Here is a 17,679-nt window from a genome sequence, read left to right on the forward strand (position 1 = left end):
CACTAGGGATGCCATACCCAAAATACATGAAAGACTAAAAAAGTTAAGCATTTGGCAACCAACGTCTCCTCTCTTCCTAGTTGCATTTTTAAAAACAGTGGATCAAATCTGTGCAGCAGGTTGGTCCTGCCAAGAAAATCAAAAGCCAAAGCAGTCAAATATACCGAGAAGCAGCACAAAAGCTTGTCTGTGTCTTCTCCAAAGAGGAGCTTTGCCAGTGATGATCTTGGCAGTACTATTTAGCACTTACCCTTTTCCCAGTTCTTGGGAATAGGTGTCCACCACGTTACTCAGCATTTTCCAGCTTAGGGGAGGGTTCAGGGTTGACCGTGCCTACTTCACATTACAGAGAAACCTGACACATATCTTACCTATCTCCATGTTTTAATCACAAAATAGGCCCACCCACATTAGTGATTAATGGTGAAAAATTCAGTCTTAGTGGCAGACGGGCCTTGGACCTGACAGTGACACTTTCTGGAGAAGGACGAAACATATAATCACATTTCAAGGACAAAATCATGTCCATACTGAAGACTATATAGTTAAAAACCTTAAAAATCAATATAAGTAGCACACAGCTCATCTCTACCATTTTCCAAGCTTGCAATTTAGAGAATGCAGGGTAGGCAAGAACAACAGTTGCTCAATTCAACGAGCAAACCTGCTTCAGCATTCACTACAAACTGCAAAGGAGAAAGCTTCACAGTGAGTCTTGCCAAGAGGGAATCACAATAATCAAGCCTCATGGTCACAAGACCACACACTACTGTTGTGAAACAGTCACTGGGTAAATAAGGGTGTAGCCTGCAACACAGTTTACCGGGGGGGGGAAGCCACACAGAAAACATGGTCTTATCCCTGAAAAGGTATGAAGTCAAGAAAAAAGGATCTTACAAATCTGCACTGATGTCAAAAACGTGGCAGAACGATGCTGCCATTCTAGTACATCAATGCAGTAACGACAGAGTAGGGAATAAAGGCGAGTCGCAGAGTTAAGCCTGCAGCAAATAATTTAGGCAAAAGCAACAACAGCAAGAAAAGAGAATTCCAAGGGATGGAGGAGTAAAAGTTAGGATGATGTAGAAATGACAGCTAAACTTCAGTTCACTAAGGTGAAGTCAAAAAAGCGGTACATTTCCAGAATGATAAAAAATTAATAGCAAAAGATGATAGAAGTTAAAATGTAAGATGCTGATTTTAAAACATATGAATAAGCAGGTACCTCAGACTAGCAGAGATACGTATTAACAAAGCAGAACCAGAAAGATGCCATTCAGCAGCCGTAACAGTTGAACCCTGACCAAACATTTTCTTAGCCTTTTTGTATTTCACGGATGTGTAGCAATGTAACTGAAGGAGTTCAGAGTTTTCCAAACTTGTCTTGTTTGCAGAAATCAAGTAAAGAACTTGCAATAGAATCACTTCTACAAGCCGCTGCCCTCAGCTCTGCACATACAAATGTCTCTTCTGCCTCTGCACTAAGCGAAACTTCCTCCAATGATCCAATTTTGATTGTCCCCACCAATTCACAGCATTTTTGCCAAACTGGGGGAAAAGAGGATATATTGCATCTGTCCTCTATGTAGCACCGTGCTGTTTGGAGCAGCTCCCATGGGGGCTTAGGAGGGTGCTGCTGGCCTCTTCTAGGGAAGATGACTGGGTGACGGGGAGCAGCAGAGGGAGGAGAGAGCAAAGCAACCTTGGCTCCTGCCTGCAGCGAGGGCAGCACTCAGCACAGTGGCAGGGGCTTCAAGGGGAGAGTACTTCAGCCAGCCAGGCCCTCCCTATCACAGGGGAGTGAAAGGCCGTTTCATTCATTTCTCCTTCTGATCCCTGCCTCTCTGAGGGAGGGAGGAAAAACAAAGGCATTAAGCATTTAGCATTATTTCTGATGCAAGGAGGGTACAAAAGCATCTCAGACAAAAGCTACTCCCATTCCAGTCTCCTAAGAGCTTCCCTCTTCACTGTGAACCCATCAGAAGTGGCAGGTTTTAGTGGGGTCTTGTTTCTGCGTGCTAATGTGTCCTGATACGCTATCTGGGACACTCTTCTGGTCTTGGCTTTCACCACTACGCTCTTAATTTCTGTGACACACTAAGCTTCTGGTCCTTAGATATGACTTGCATTTACGAAGCAGCAGTATACAGGGTTCAGTCCCCTGGTACAAGTTAACATACAATTTTCCAACCTGTATTAAACTCTCAGATTATTTATGAGGTAAACCAATTATACAAATTTTGTCAAAATCCATGCTTATTAATACCTTTGTCTGTACTAAGAGCTCATTGGGCTCTAAAATTTGTACTGAAGACTACTCAGTTGTAGTACTCTCAGTGTGTTATACTCACTTATTTAAAAGTTAATACTTTTAAATGATTGTTCATGGTAGCCCAGATAACATTAAAGAACCCGTTGCAATTAAAATTCATAAGCTATATTTCCAAATCTCACAACTCAGGTCAAGAATCACAACCATAATGATCATCAATGAAATACTGTATCCTGACTCACTCCATACAAATGAACTACTCTTATAAAAGCACTCCTCTGCTTCGGCAGAGGAGGGTGGTAAAGGAAGAAACCGATAAGGAATAATTAAACTAATACTGCAGTAATGAAAAGCTGAATTAATTGAAACAGCCCATGAAGTATCCAAGTGTACACAAAGTAATTCAACAGACGTTACACTGGAAGGCTGACTATCCAGTGCATGGATGAAATCAAAATGTGATATTAATGGCACATCCAACGATAAAGTTGATCATGGATTTTCTGTTGCTTACTGTCAAACATGAAATAGTACTGCATGTTGTTTTTGCAAGCAAACCTTACAGAATGACCAGGGAAAACAGAAAATGATACAGCCAGTATCACACTGGACAATAACATGGAAAATAGAGTTGATCTTCTCATTGACAAAAACAGTGAAATAAAAAATAAAAAACCCCCACAACTGCCCATTACTGTACCTTCATGACATCTTTATAGGAATGAATGGCCTCAACTTCCTCTTTGTCATCATCATTGTCATCTTCCACTCCTTCATCCAGAGCATCATATCCTTCATCCCTACTCCCATCTGTTTCTGTCGTATTAGTCATGTAGTCAATAAGCTGCTCCAGTGGAGGACTTAATTCCCGCTCTTCATTGTCCTTCAAACCATAGTCCAGGGCTTTATATATAATTATCCCTAGTGATTCAATAACCTATAAAAGTGAAAAAGAAATACTTATTAATGCCATTTACATGAATGAATAGATCAGTCTAGAAACACCCTTTTCTGATGTTTGTATAACAAACTTAGCAACGGAGACGGCAATAAACATCAAAACTAAAGAGAAAAATGATCCTCTAATACCTACAGTAGGACTTCAGTAATGCAGCACAGAACATGCAAGAGCAGGTCATACTACATACCTACCGCTTTCTTATTGCAAAGTTTGAAATAAAAATTCATAATTTAAAAACAAAGCAGGACCTTTGTAGATTATTTTCCCTTTTTCCTTCTAATATGACAAACCTCAAAGTAACATTACTCTAGACTTTGTAAAACTACATTACAGGCATATGACCTTTTGGGGGGGGTAGGTGGGAAGAAATTGAAAGAAAGAATAAACTAACGTGAGATGCCTCCCTCCTCCCACAAATTAACAACACTTGGAAACTGCCCTTCAGTTTCTGCATCTCTTCATTGACCTGAGAGGTGTCTGGACACAGCTGTGGACATCCCAATATTAACTCACTGAGCACTGGAACATTAGCCCACAAGAATTCCTTTGTCTGTTGCACAGCCAGTGGAGGCACAGATATTCCACTGAAAATACCAACAACTGGATTTCATAGTAATGAGGTAGTACTTTGATTTTTCATTGAACTTGAGGCTTCTGTTTTGTGCTCTGTCAAGAGCAAAGCGAACAGATGACCTCTTACTCAGTGTAAGCTAGCAAAAAATTGCCATGAACATTCCAAAATGCTAAACGCACATTTTCTTTCTTGGCATTAGTTATTTTCCTTACAAGTAATATTGAAGCTTCTAGCATTTTAAAGATGTAAAGAGATGGCATTTCAAACTGAGGAGTTTGGAAACGGGTATTAATGGAGAGGGAAGGAAAATGGGCTTGCAAGAGTAAACCACAAGAAGGTAATGTCGCTGCTGGGAGATCCTTGTCTGACAACAGCAGTAGGACTGGAGTTATTGCATGTAATCTCTGATCTTCCTTGTGTGTTGTGATGGCTAGCATGCCACACAAATGAGCAGACTCCAGTGTAGGAGTAGTTGGCACTAGAGCAACTTTAATAACAGGAGCATTTCTAAACATACCAAACCTTGTCATCAAATGCCATTTTCTCTCATCTGGCTTTCAGTACTATCCTGGGTCAACACATTTTTTTAATGCAGATTTTTGAAATTCTATTTGGGTAAATAGGACAACACAAATGGATTCTTAAAACATTAAACTTGACTCTAGCAGCTTACTTATTTCAGCACAGCAAAGTATTTTTGGTCTGAGAGGCTGGAGGTTAGCGAAGACTTAAAATGATATCCTATTAGTTTATCTAGACAGACATTTTAATGAACTAGCTGTAGTCTGACAGCTGTACACTTGCATGTATATTTACACTTCAGTCCTCTGCTGACATTACTTTGCAGTGCAAATTCACTTTGCAAGACAGTGGCTAATAAACAAACAAAACCCATAAAAACCAATACATAAAAACCACCCTTTTATAATTTATTTCCAATAATTTTGATAACTCAATTCAATATAAATAATTTTCCTATGTTATTCTCGTGAAATGTGTTTATACATATTTGGAAAATATTCCTAAAATGCAGTTAAGAAAAGTGATTAGGCAAATTAATGAAGAAAAAATGGTCTTAACTTGTTTAGTTCAAAGAACAGCTTCTGACTTGGGAAATGCTAGTGAGACAGCAAGGTATACCAGGGAAGCATCGCGGCATGCTTGCTCAGTTCTCATACCCTTCCCCAGACTTCTGCCATGACCCATTTTGGAGACAGGACACTGCACCATATAGACCTTAAAAACAGCCGTAACAGATCAAACCTACATTTGCAGCCTATTTGGCTTGCTTCTTAGAGAAGCTATTTTGAAATAACTGTCTCGTAAAACTTGTTAAAAAAAAAAACTGAAAATGTGAACATTTCACAAAATAAAATATATTCTACTGGTAGACATGTGTTTCCTGTAACTCAGGTTCTGAGTACAATCTCAACATACACTGCTTCAGCAACTGAAAGGGAACAAAGACTACCAAGTTAATTCCTTGCAGTAGACCTAAATGAAAATGAAGTACAATTGAATAATCTCTTTGATATTTTAAACACTTGGGAGTAAACACAATGTGAGTAATTTCTAACTTTAATAAAAACTAAATTTGAAAGAGCTTAGCATACATGAGGAGGACTGAAATGTCCAAATTAGCTGCAAAGAAAATAACGTCTTGTGCCATGCAGTGATGGCTGCTGAACACAGCTTCTAGATTTTGCTACACCAACACTTCAACAAAATAGAAGTGGGGGGTATAAAGAAAGTGCGATCTCTCTGCCTCCTTCTGTTTGGGAAGAGGATTAAGGCATTCAAAAGCACCATGGCTAAAACTGGATGACAGCTGCTGCTTGCTTTGATGTATCAGCAGTGGGGCTTCTGCAGTTCAGTAATAGGGCTTGTGCATTTTTACGTACTATGAACAGATTTCATAATACATGCAAAGCTGACACAACACGAAGGCCTGCAACAGCACCAATTCAGACCTATATTTCAGTCTCTCAGCTCCTTATTTAGGAGTTGTGATCAAAACCGTATTTATTCAGTGTCTGTCAGTATCACGGATTCTTCTTGCTGAAAGACAAAGTAGCTAACATCTTAAGTGAGAAACTTTGCTTTGACTTGCATTAGAACTGAAAACATTCAGTGCTTTCAGTAATACTGGTGTACCCAGGATCTTGTAAAACCACACAAATGCCATATGAATATCAAACGAAAGTCACAGAATTGTCATCGCTTCTTCACATGGTCAAAACTACTGATGCAACTTCACACAAATAAAACTTCTATGTCTACATAACTAGAAACATAACATACAAGGTTAGACAGTCAGCTCATTGCTGCTTAAACGCATAAGTGCTGTCACTTTGCCTGTAATACAAATCAAATAAAATAAAAAAGGAAAAGCTTTTCACAGTTGAATGGATGAATTGACAAATATGTGGTTTTTTTGAGCTGGGTAATCAGGGACTACCACTTATTTTTTTTAGAAGCATCAATTATTTACAAAGAAGTCACTGGTTCTAAACTGCACTGTTTGCTGATTTCACACAAAATAAATACTTCTGGCACCTAACAAGTGACAAGCACTATATATAATAGTATAGTAGGAAAAACAATGCTAAGAGGGGACTTAGCAAGGCTCTTTTAAACCACAGAGTTGTACACTGACACACCAAAACAACTGTACGACACTGAAATAAGGGCCAGCACTAATGATAAATGATGCTGCTCGATTTGGATTTAAAAAAAAAAAAATTCAAGTTCTGCACCTTGAATTTTAGAACTCATTTGTTCCTGATTGATTTAAATTTTGGTGAAGGACCTGATCTTTGCAAATCAATCAGTGGCTAAATAGCTTAAAAAAATAAACAAGGAAGTCTGCATTATTACGCCTTACACCTTCTCACCAAGTTCTTTTGAAAGTCATGGCTTCAGACCAAAAAGAAAAAAAAAAAATTTCCCACAGATTGAACTTGTACTCTGTTGTGCTTAAATCATTAGTGAAAGGGGAATTTTCTCTCACCGTAAGTGAGTATTCTTTCAGTTCCTACACCAGCCTGGACTCATATCATACTGCTCTTTTATAACAAGTTGCGATAAAGTTGCTGGAACACTTTGACTTCAAACACGATGTAAAAACAATATCCTCACACCCCTTTTACACACGCAGCAAATCCAAACCCCAAACCATTCACATTATTTTCATACACAAACACTGCATGGAACTTTCCATTCCGTATACCTTCCTCCAGCACATTAAGGCATGCCTCTTGGAAAGGGGTTCATTAGGGTTTTAGGTCTTTCATATGATACAAATTATGTTTTTCCAATGAACACTGCCAATTTAACATTCTCAAAAACTCTTCAAATATGCAACCTTTGTATAGGAACCAAACATGTTTGAGACTTGCAAAAGTCTCGAGTGAAATTACTGTGAGTACTTCACTTTTTTTTTTCCCCGCGAAGAATCCTTTTTCCCCCTCAACATATATATCTCTCTGATTCTTGTTGAAGCGTAGATGAGAACGGGCAGAATCCGCATGCCATTCCCCCCACTCACCACACACACAATGGGGCACTGTCTGAGCTTTCATCCCCTTCCTAGGCTTGCCTCAATTTTTAAACAAAGCAACAAAGCCTAAGGACAGGCTTGTACTAACAGCAGCAAAGGGCTTTTCTTCAGCTGAAATGCCTGTCCCTCCCTAAAGTTCTCCCTTCCTCCAGAAGCCACTCAAGTTTTGTATCCCTAAATTGGGATTGAAGATGCTGTAAAGCTCCAGCTCCTAAGGTGAGTCAACTAACTTTGAACTTTCCCACAGGGACCTCAGATATGGCAACCAGTCACAACAATATTTGCATTACTACTGCACTGCCTTTTATGAATTCTAATAATTTTTTTATTAAAAATTCATACTACAATTATTATTTTTAAGTGCTCCCATTTCTTACCAGCAGATCTCCAACACACTTTATGAAGGAGAATCACTCTGCCTTACGGTAAAAGTGCCAAGAGACCGGAGCTGGCGTTAGCCATGGCACTCCTTAGGGCAGAGCTCCTCTCTGCCACCAACTCTGCCACCACCCCTGGTATTAGGCAGCACTTAGTCAATATGCAAAGACTAACCTGTCCTACTGCTGACTTTAAATTAGCCTGCCAGGAGCTCCACGCTGTGCTTTTGGAATCCTAACACGCAGCATAAACATATCCATAGGCACCCTTGAAGTCAAGAGTTACGTATCTTGGATTTTTAATGGCGCATTAGGAGAAGACACACAAACACACACAAGTTTTTGTGATAAAAATGTGTAATACAGTTCAAAAGATAGGCATGTTAAAATTTTATTGAAACCCAACTATTCCTCTCCAGCTAGATGACAGAGGGAGCAAGTTATTGCTCTGGTTATCCTTTCCATTTGTAACAAAGTAATTTGTTGTTTCTTCAGTATCCTATTCTGGAACTGAAAAAGACCACGCTTTTAGGAAGGGTGAACAAACAGCGGGGTTAGGATAAACCAAAGTACACTTTTTGGTTATTTACTTCATCCTTAGATGCCCGACATAACTCTCAAGAGTACCTCATGGAAGACTATGTCTAAATAGGTTGTTACAAGAGATGCATTGCTGTCACCACATACCCTGGGTGTACTAATGTAGTTTTTACCCACAGCATTCCCCAGCGGAAACAGGCTAGCATTACCCAGGTTTTAGTAGCTGGGGTCATTGCTAAATTTGAATATGACCTTCACTAAATTAGAGCAACTTGCAACAGACTGTCAAATGAGAACAGTGAAAAAACTTCCAAGTGCTTCCAGGTAAGTAGCAAGGATTCAGAATATTTCCGATGAATCAGATAAATCACTCATTTCCAAAGGATATAGACATAAGATACAGGATTATTTAACTTCTGGGTGATGTTGGTTTGCTACTGAAATAATGAGATACTGCTTTCTGCAATATAATGAGCCTTGCTATTTAAGACAAAGCAGTAATAAAAGCAAAGGAAAAAAAAATCAGAGTATGTTGGGTCTAATAGAAAATAAATATGAAAGGAAATTAAATACTCCCTTGTAACAAGATTCAGTCTGGTTTAGATACATTCAGAGTTAGGAAAATTTCTCTACCGTATTCAGGGGAGATCTTTTTCAAAATTATTTTATATCCACGAGTCTTTGAATGCACTAAGTGGGTAGAGAGACCTACTTACTGAATTCTTTTTACTATTCAGGTATACATTCAAGAGATTCAGTGGAAGAACTCCCGATCAAAGACATAGAACAAGCCTAAAACATACCAAGGGGATGCTTGCTGTTTTAGCTTTTGCTTTGATCCCCCCAAAGTGAATATGTAAAAATTTAAGCAGTTAAATGTTGTTGGACTCAGTTGCCTCTAATGAAGTAGCAGTAATTTAACAGTAAGTTTATTACGGCTCAAGTGTAATATAACCCTCCAACCGATTCAAAGGTTTGATAATTATAAACATGTTTTTGGTTGTTCAAGTTTCACTATAGATATTATCTAAGGAGAACTATCATTTATTAGCATAAATGAAAGCAGAATTTATTCCATTGCATCAGTCTCAACTTACATTTTATCTGCCGCATTAAAACATTGAAACAAAAACCTCATTTTTCTTCTAGTTTTTGTTCCTACATTATAATCCCCAAGATTAAGACAAATTGTTAGTCTGTTATTAAGGAATTTATCCAACCTGAAAGAATTTCACCAAAGTGACAGTTCATCCCCAGAGAAAAACAAAATTAAATTCCCTGATTTAACTGTGGAGACTCCAGTGATAGCTGAAGCTCCAGTAAAAGAATTAGGTGCGATAATTAAGTAACACAGATGGTGAAAGTCATTTGAAAGTTCTTAAATATACCTCTATTCATATCACAGTTTTAAATACAGGTCATGTTATCCTGATCCCATTTAAGTAAATGGCAGAGATGGCGATGACATTAAGAATTCTAAGGTTGGAATATATTTGCTGTAACTAATAGGCAGAATGGGTATGTTGTTACTTTTCCTTACTGTAGGCTTAAAACTATCTAAAAATTGCCTTAAAATATCCTACCTATTTAGGATTTTAGGCACAGTATCTCGTCTTCATTTTTTAAGAAACATTTTATTATCACAGTCTGTAAAGATAATTTGCACAAAAACTTCATTCAAAATCTTAGTGGCTTCGAAATTAAGTACACCAAAATTAAGTCTGTGAAAGCCCCAAAGACTATGGAAATGCTATTTTGAAATATAAGGAGAATATATGTTTTTTATCTTAAAGACACAAAATCAGACCACGTCACAAACTTCTGTTCTAGTTCCCTTCTCATGTACACCAAACCCATAAATCTGCTATTACTGTTCAGAGTAATGCTTCTTACACATAAGAGATATTTTTTTAAAGAAAAGTTTCAATGCAATATTAATGTGATAAATCAACAGGTAGTATTATTACATCAGAATCATTTAATACTACACCTATCCAACCAAATAAGTTATTATTCTTTTCAGCACACATAACCCTTCAGTATTGCTGACTTTACTAAATAAAGTCAGGTCCAAACAAAGTGTTTGTTGTCTTTTTTTCTTTAAATGATAAAATATAGTTAAACATCTATATATAGTTTTATATAGAAATAGAAACAATCAGACTAACTCCCCGAGCAAGCCAACAGAAGGAGCAAAGAGTTCAGCTGACTACCAAAAACATAACCAGGCCACAGAAACTCCAGTGGGGTCAAGTTTTGTAAGGGACGGAAATTGCCATTTGCCATATCAGCTTTGAATAAAGCTTTATCCAGATTACACAAAAGTATCAGATTAACTACAGCAAAAGATTTTGTAGCGAGAGGGAGAAGTGAGCAGCTCAAGGAAAACTGGTATAAAGGAGAGTGAAACTCGTTTGTAGCTCTGATCCTGAGAATTCGTGTGCGACTGGTTTAAATTTGGCTGATATTGCATACCTGCCTATGGTCTGTCAGACAAGCTATTAGAGGAAAGATAATAAAATGCTTACAGTAGCTTTGATTCAGTTCAATTTATGGTAGTCATGAAGCAATGCAAAATCAATGCCACTTTTATTAAAAATATCTACACAGTTCAACTAATCTACTCAAAATGTCAGTTTGCATTAACTTTTCAGCCTTCCCACACGGATTTCATTTAAACCACTAGAGTTGCCTGCTACAGGCTTGGCCCCCATTTAATTAATTAAAAAATTAAAGTGAGTAAACACCTGGTGCAATATAAACCATTTCTTCTCCTGTGAGTCAAGAACTTTCTCACACCTATTTTCCCCAAAATTAACAACTACAAAAGCCAAGCAAACAAAATACCTGTACAATGAAAGCTATTCTTTTAAATACAAATTCTTGATTAGTTGAAGTTTTACATTTGCATGTATGTCTTATAAGCTTTCCAGCAGTGGCTCTCAACAGACTTTACAAAAGTTAGGCTGGTTTCACCATATTTGTCAGAGGTATGCGTGCATTTCAAGTGTTTCACCGATGATGAACTTCACAGAGACAGATGAAGCACCTGAACAAGTTCACACAGAGCTGGGAACATGACAGCTCTTCTGGTTTAACTGTAGCTTTCCTAAAATCCATCTTCTTCCATTCCTGAAAAAATATGTCTTTCTGACTCTAACAGACTTCTCTTGTCAGTCAAACTCTCATAATGCCAAGATTTCATGCCTAAACTCCATGATGGCAAGAAACAAGCCCAAATGTAACCACACAACAGGTCCTCTTTAAAGTGATGTGCCACAAAAGAAGGCTGACATACGCTGCTGCTGCTTTCTAGTGACTGGAGGATTCATTAACCACGCACAAAGCAATACAAATTTAATGCTGCTTGTCTTAAAGGTACTGCATATTGATGGGAAGTCAAATAACCACCAATAAGAAGGTTGTCCTCTTCATCCATACTGAAGGAGAAACTTCAAAGATGTCTATGGGATGTTGGCATTTATTACATAGCCGCCCAAGACGAACCATGCACAGCTACCTCCACTATCATGTGGAAGAGCACTCAGCCATACCTAGGCACATATCTATATGTGACTTCTTGCCTAAAGAAACTAATGGGAATTCACACATACGCCCTGTGAACAAAAAGCCAAAAAATCTGAGACTCTTACTGAGAGGTTTTTTGTTAGTCAGTCATGCAAGGAAACTTGAGCTTTACATTAAGGACATAACTTGATCATGAAATATGTGAATTTTCACATAGACTATCATGATAGTCCAAGGAGCTACTAACGTGCTAGACAGCTCTTCGTTTAGGTTATGTATGATCTCTGTGTCATACAAACATAACACTGCAGGCTGACAAAGCCTCTGCAAAGCTCCCGATTTTATGAATATCCTTCCACATCCTCTTCCCCATAAGAAGTAACACTGGATATAGGCATTTGGATCACTGGCATTCAAACAAATACTCCTTCAAGACTGAATGCCTAAGTGAACATAAAATACTTTAGCAATGAGCAAAGGGAGTTACTGCACAATTACCTTCGAGCTCTCGCAATGGCCTCATCAGAAAGACTGGCATTTGGTAGAAAAATTCAAGAAAGCACCAGTAGGCACTGTTGACAAGTTACCTACTTATAAGAAGATATAAGCTTGACATTATTTTTTAGGTCTGAAAGTCAGATACAATCACAGCGTGGAAGGCTGACTTACCCTAAACCGCAGAGCAACAGAATGGGTGGCCGAGCCTCAACAGAAAGCTACCACCTGCTCTCTGGGCTGCAAAACCCCAGAGAATCCATTTACGAAACTACACTCACAGTTTTCTATTCTCTTCACTTGCCTTCTGAACAGTGAAATCCCCCCCAGAAGAAATCCATATTAAAATATACCTCTATCACAGTTAAAGGTTATTGATACTTAAAATATACAGTTTATAACCTCATGAATGAAGTACCTTAAGCACAAGATATTCTAGCACCTGCCATCTCCCAGTCATCAAAGTGCTGAACTACGACAGTTTATTATCCCTAACGGGACCGTCATATTCCTGGATTACCAATTGCTGAGCATCGTGTTATTGCTCTTTGCCAATAACGATAATATCCATGTACTCTAGTACAGCAATGATAACAAAGATTTGCTTACAGTCACAGTTCAGAAGTGTTATGCTATTTAAAAAAATTCATATGCAGTTTATGCTTGGATTAAAAAAAAAAAAAAAAAAAAAAAAGCACCACCACCACCCACCAAAGCATTCCTAACTGGCTCTCTACAAAAACCTGTATCACAGCCAGATTTTCTACAATGCTCAGCACTTGGTCTTCTAACAGTAGAGACAGTATCTAGATAATTCATTTAGCTGCTTAGATAGCAGCTAAGTTACTAAATATCCAACCATTGGTGGAGAGGGATTAATTCCAACACTTACATCTATGTAAGCTGCACAGGTACTTGCGAACAAAAAAAGGCTGAATTTTTTTTTTTTTAAAAAGGTATATGCATACCAATTAACTAGACTTACTGCCTCAAAATCTATAGTGAAATTTGCTGTCCTATTCAGTGCATTTTGCACTGCTTGAGAAACTTGAGAGTCTCATACACTTAAGCCTAAAAGAGCCAATCTTAAGTTTCTCTTGTGCTGAGACCTTGTTAATGAATGTGCTAAAGTCAGTTCCTGTACAGGCCACTCTCCCATCCTCAGCCCAAGGAAAACCAAGATATGTAAAGATGCATATCACAGGTAACAGGGTAGCAAGGGGAGGAGGGAACACCAGGGCAGAGTGATCTGTCACATCCATAGGACCACTATAGGACAGCTCTAACACAGTCCTACACAACTCATCCCTGGATCAAGGACTCGCAACAAGCTCCTCAAAGCTTCCTCGCTGCGTTGCAAAGAACAGAGCTGAGCTCAGGCATACAGGCAGTATAAATCCCCTTAGAGTTCTCATGCTTTGGAAATTAAAATGATGCTGCGATATTCCCCTGTCTTTCTAGCCACGTTATCATCCTTTAAATGACCGAATGGGATCCCTACCTGGGAAAAGAAAGTCAAGGCGTTATGTTCATACTGTGGCAAGTTTCCTGGTTTTGAAAACATCACACTTTTTTGTAAAATATCAACTACAATTCAGAGTTTATAAGTTCTAGGTGAGTGTTGTCACAGCTCTAAGCCAGCATATAGTTGCCTCCACAATTTGCTTAACACAAAACAACCAAAGAACTCAAATCCTAAATTCAGTCTCATCTTTACAGTCCCAAACTCTACAGCAAAATAGCTGAACTAACCCCTTCCTAACCACACTGTAAAACACAGGCGTTATTTCTTCCATCCAGTACTTGAGCCAACTTCAAATGTAGGAAGTGTATGGGGCTGAAGGTCCTGTGGGGTTTTCCTAATGGCTCATTTCTTGTGAGACCTCACACTGGTCACTTCCCCTCTCCCCTAACAGTTTTACCACCTGAAATATGAGGATATTGACCCATTTTCAAAGCTTTGGATGAGAAGTGCTGTGCAAGTCTAAATTATACTCCTGCATGTCATGCACACAAGCTTAAACTCAGCTGGAAGTGCCTCTAATCATCCGGTTTTCCCTATGACTTTTGTTTCCTATAAACTAGGGGAAGGAAAAATGAAGAAAAATACATGCCTGAGGCTAATGGTTAGGCTTATCAGCTGGGTGCAATGAAACACACAAAACTGCTTTTCTTTGACAATATAAAGCAAGATGTAAGAGTGATTTATTTAAAAGTAAGTAGCACAGGTAGCCAGAGAAAATAGCTACTAAGAGTAGACCATCAGATTGTTCTGAACTTCACAGGAAATAAATTCTGACAGCATCATCCCTTTGTCTTGTTATACCAATGTAATCATACTTACCAGTCTACCCTCTAGAGAATGAATGTCTTGAAATTTCAGAAATAGGAAAAATGGCAAGGTTTTAATGATTTTCAACATTGTGGCTTTAAATTTTGATCCTTAATTTAATGAAGAATCCCTAATTATTTTTAATATCCTTTAAGATTTTAACATTTTACAAACTCAATCATATCCACACACCCTTTTGGGAATACCTTTTGTAATACACACAGCATGACAGTTCATATTATAGCTCAAAAAGAAATTGCCTGGCAATTTTTTGACCAAACAAAATGAAAAAAAGGTTGTTTTCTTCAGATAGTTCTCTAACAAGTGAAATCATTTTCCTGAAGGGAGTAAAAAAAATAGAAAATAAAATTAAAAAAAAAAAAGGCAATGTAACAGTCAGAAGGTCTATTACAGAAGGAACACTAAATTCTGCTGGATTTCCATAGGAACCGCAGCTTTGGAATAGCAAAAACATTCCTGCCCAGCCAACAAACAAGTTACTCAAAAGCAATCTCCTTAAATTAGAGAGACATCCATTTGATTCCATCACAGAATCTTTTTTTCTTGTTCTTTTATTTTGTAGCCCCCCCAAAAGTTTAAGAAATGTAAGAATAAAAGAAAAATCATTGTATTACAAACATAAGCCTAGATTTCTTTAACTAGTCATGAATACTCTTGAAGGAGTTAAAGATCTTCAATCAAATCAGTTTGAAAGAGCATCTACTCAACTACCTCCAGGGAACCAAACATTCAGTATTTCAAATGCCAGTGAACAATTTATATGTGTGAATTCTAGAGCTCAGAGTGACGGCATAATTTGTTTTTATTTTCTTCTCATTAAGCCTTTTGCATGGATTATTCTTCTCCTTCGTCCAGTCGTACTAGACTTCATTAAAGTAGGTAGTCTCAACATAAGAAACAAACAGGCAGCGGCATGTAAATGTTAGCTTATAGGGAGGTGAAACCTCACAAAGCAGGGGAGTCTTTTGTAAGAACTGGGACCACAAGTAAGCGTCAGACAAACTGCAATGACACCATTTCAGAGAACACTGGCTTTCAGGAATAACTCTTCCGCACCAAACCCACCAGGGGCGGGTGGGAGTCATCCGCACCTCTCCACCTACCCTCTGCTAACATCACAGTGCTTGTGTTGCAGTGTGGTCTGCCAGATCAGAAAATTGACTTTGCTGAAAAAAGTCATGCTTTCCTGACCAGCTTAGGAAAAGAAAAGAAAAAAAAACCCCAACAAACCCAAACCCCAGCTCGCTATGCTACCCTATGCACCCTCTGTGCACATGCATGCGCACTCTCTGTGCTACCATACATCAACTTCGGCTTTTGGCCAGAAGAAAGCATAGCACTGCAGAAACCTCAAAGCTATACTTACAGATGAAAGAAATGTTTATTTTAACTGGAAGAGCTAAAATTAGCCTTAACAAGGAGTGACAGCGTGACTGTTTGCCGTAACTATTTAATATTTTTAGATAAAACGCTTGGTGTAAATATAATCCTTTCCCTGACAATTTTTCTACATTTTTACACTACACTATCGTCCCTAATCTCCGGTTTTACCTATGAACATTGCTTTTTACCAAATACTTCTTATGACAGTTAGAGCTGGGAGGGGTAAATGTTAGGAGGTTTTGCTTTGTATAGTTAAGATTAAAAAAAAAAGGCTTGTTTATTTTAAAATTATTATATAAAGGTGAATCAAGTCAACCGAAAGCAAGACACAATAAAATAGTCTAACTCAAATCACAACAGTATTTTAAACTAATATTTATTAGTAAGAGAAATCTAATAATGTTAGAGATTTCAAAGTGAAGCACAATACTCCAAATATAGTGTTTTCTTTTAGACTTTTAATTTTTTTTAAAACCTAATTAAATAAAAGCCCTTCAAATCAAATTTCTAAGGATTTTTCCATTACACTGAAAGGTTTTTTACGAAGTAATATGTGACATTCCAACAAAGTCCAGGTGCAAAGGAACAAGCAGACTGGAAACGCAACCTTCCCTGCTCATTGCCCTTATCTAATTAAGCTAATAAGAAGTATTCTACCAGAAGAAATTAAGCTTTTCTCTGTCCCAGAAAGCTCTCTATTTTTAGATGGTCAAATTGAGGTAATGAATAATGTTTATAAACATTTTAAACACATCTCCCAGGACATTTATTCTATGAATTGACCAACCAATGGGACTACGTAAGTGTCTGACCTAGAAACTTGTACAAAAAAAAAAAAAAATCAAGAGAGAAAGAATTTTTTTTTCTTATGCAGAAGGTATACCTCGAACTGTGGATTACTGCTCACTAGAAAGCATGGCCTCGAGGAGAAACTTCTTCCAGTGAGCAGATGCTTCAGTAGTTGCTGCTCATGTGGGAACACTATATGAAATATGAAATGCTAGGCAGGATGGCCAGCAGCCACCACAGATACAGGCTGTAACAATTCTGGAGAAATTTTCAACTGAAGGCAAGACTTAATATTCTTAGAGTATACATGATATTTGCCCAAATCTCTCTAGCCATCTAGTATCTCACCATGATACTTGAAAAGTCCTGGAAGTCAGGTGAAGTCCCTGGGGACTGGAAAAAGGGAAATATTGCAGCCATTTTTAAAAAGGGTAAAAAGGAGGACCCTGGGAACTACCGACCTGTCAGCCTCACCTCTGTGCCTGGGAAGATTGTGGAACAGATCTTCCTAGAATCTGTGCTAAGGCACATGGAGGACAGGGAGGTGATTCGGGACAGCCAGCACGGCTTCACCAAGGGCAAGTCCTGCCTGACCAACCTAGTGGCCTTCTGTGATGGAGTGACTGCATCAGTGGACGAGGGAAGAGCTACGGATGTCATCTATCTGGACTTCTGTAAGGCCTTTGACACGGTCCCCTACAATATCCTCCACTCTAAATTGGAAGGATATGGATTTGATGGACGGACTCTTTGGTGGATACGGAATTGGCTGGATGATTGCATCCAGAAGGTAGTGGTCAATGGCTCGATGTCCAGATGGAGAACAGTGATGAGTGGTGTCCCTGAGG

The 17,679-nt window shown here is 38.3% G+C and overlaps 1 protein-coding gene across 1 annotated transcript in view; it reads right to left on the reverse strand.

Moving 5' to 3' along the window:
* SPIRE1 (spire type actin nucleation factor 1) overlaps positions 1 to 17,679 on the reverse strand; it is a gene marked incomplete at both ends in the record, with an annotated part of 130,460 nt that overhangs the window by 66,488 nt on the left and 46,293 nt on the right. The window contains one exon of the mRNA XM_082318243.1: positions 2,973 to 3,209. Within this exon, the coding sequence (XP_082174369.1) occupies positions 2,973 to 3,209 (237 nt within the window). The remainder of the gene's footprint in view (positions 1 to 2,972; positions 3,210 to 17,679) is intronic.

The sequence above is a fragment of the Platalea leucorodia genome (assembly GCF_965183815.1).
Source record: "Platalea leucorodia genome assembly, chromosome: 1".
NCBI classification, from domain to species: Eukaryota; Metazoa; Chordata; class Aves; order Pelecaniformes; family Threskiornithidae; genus Platalea; species Platalea leucorodia.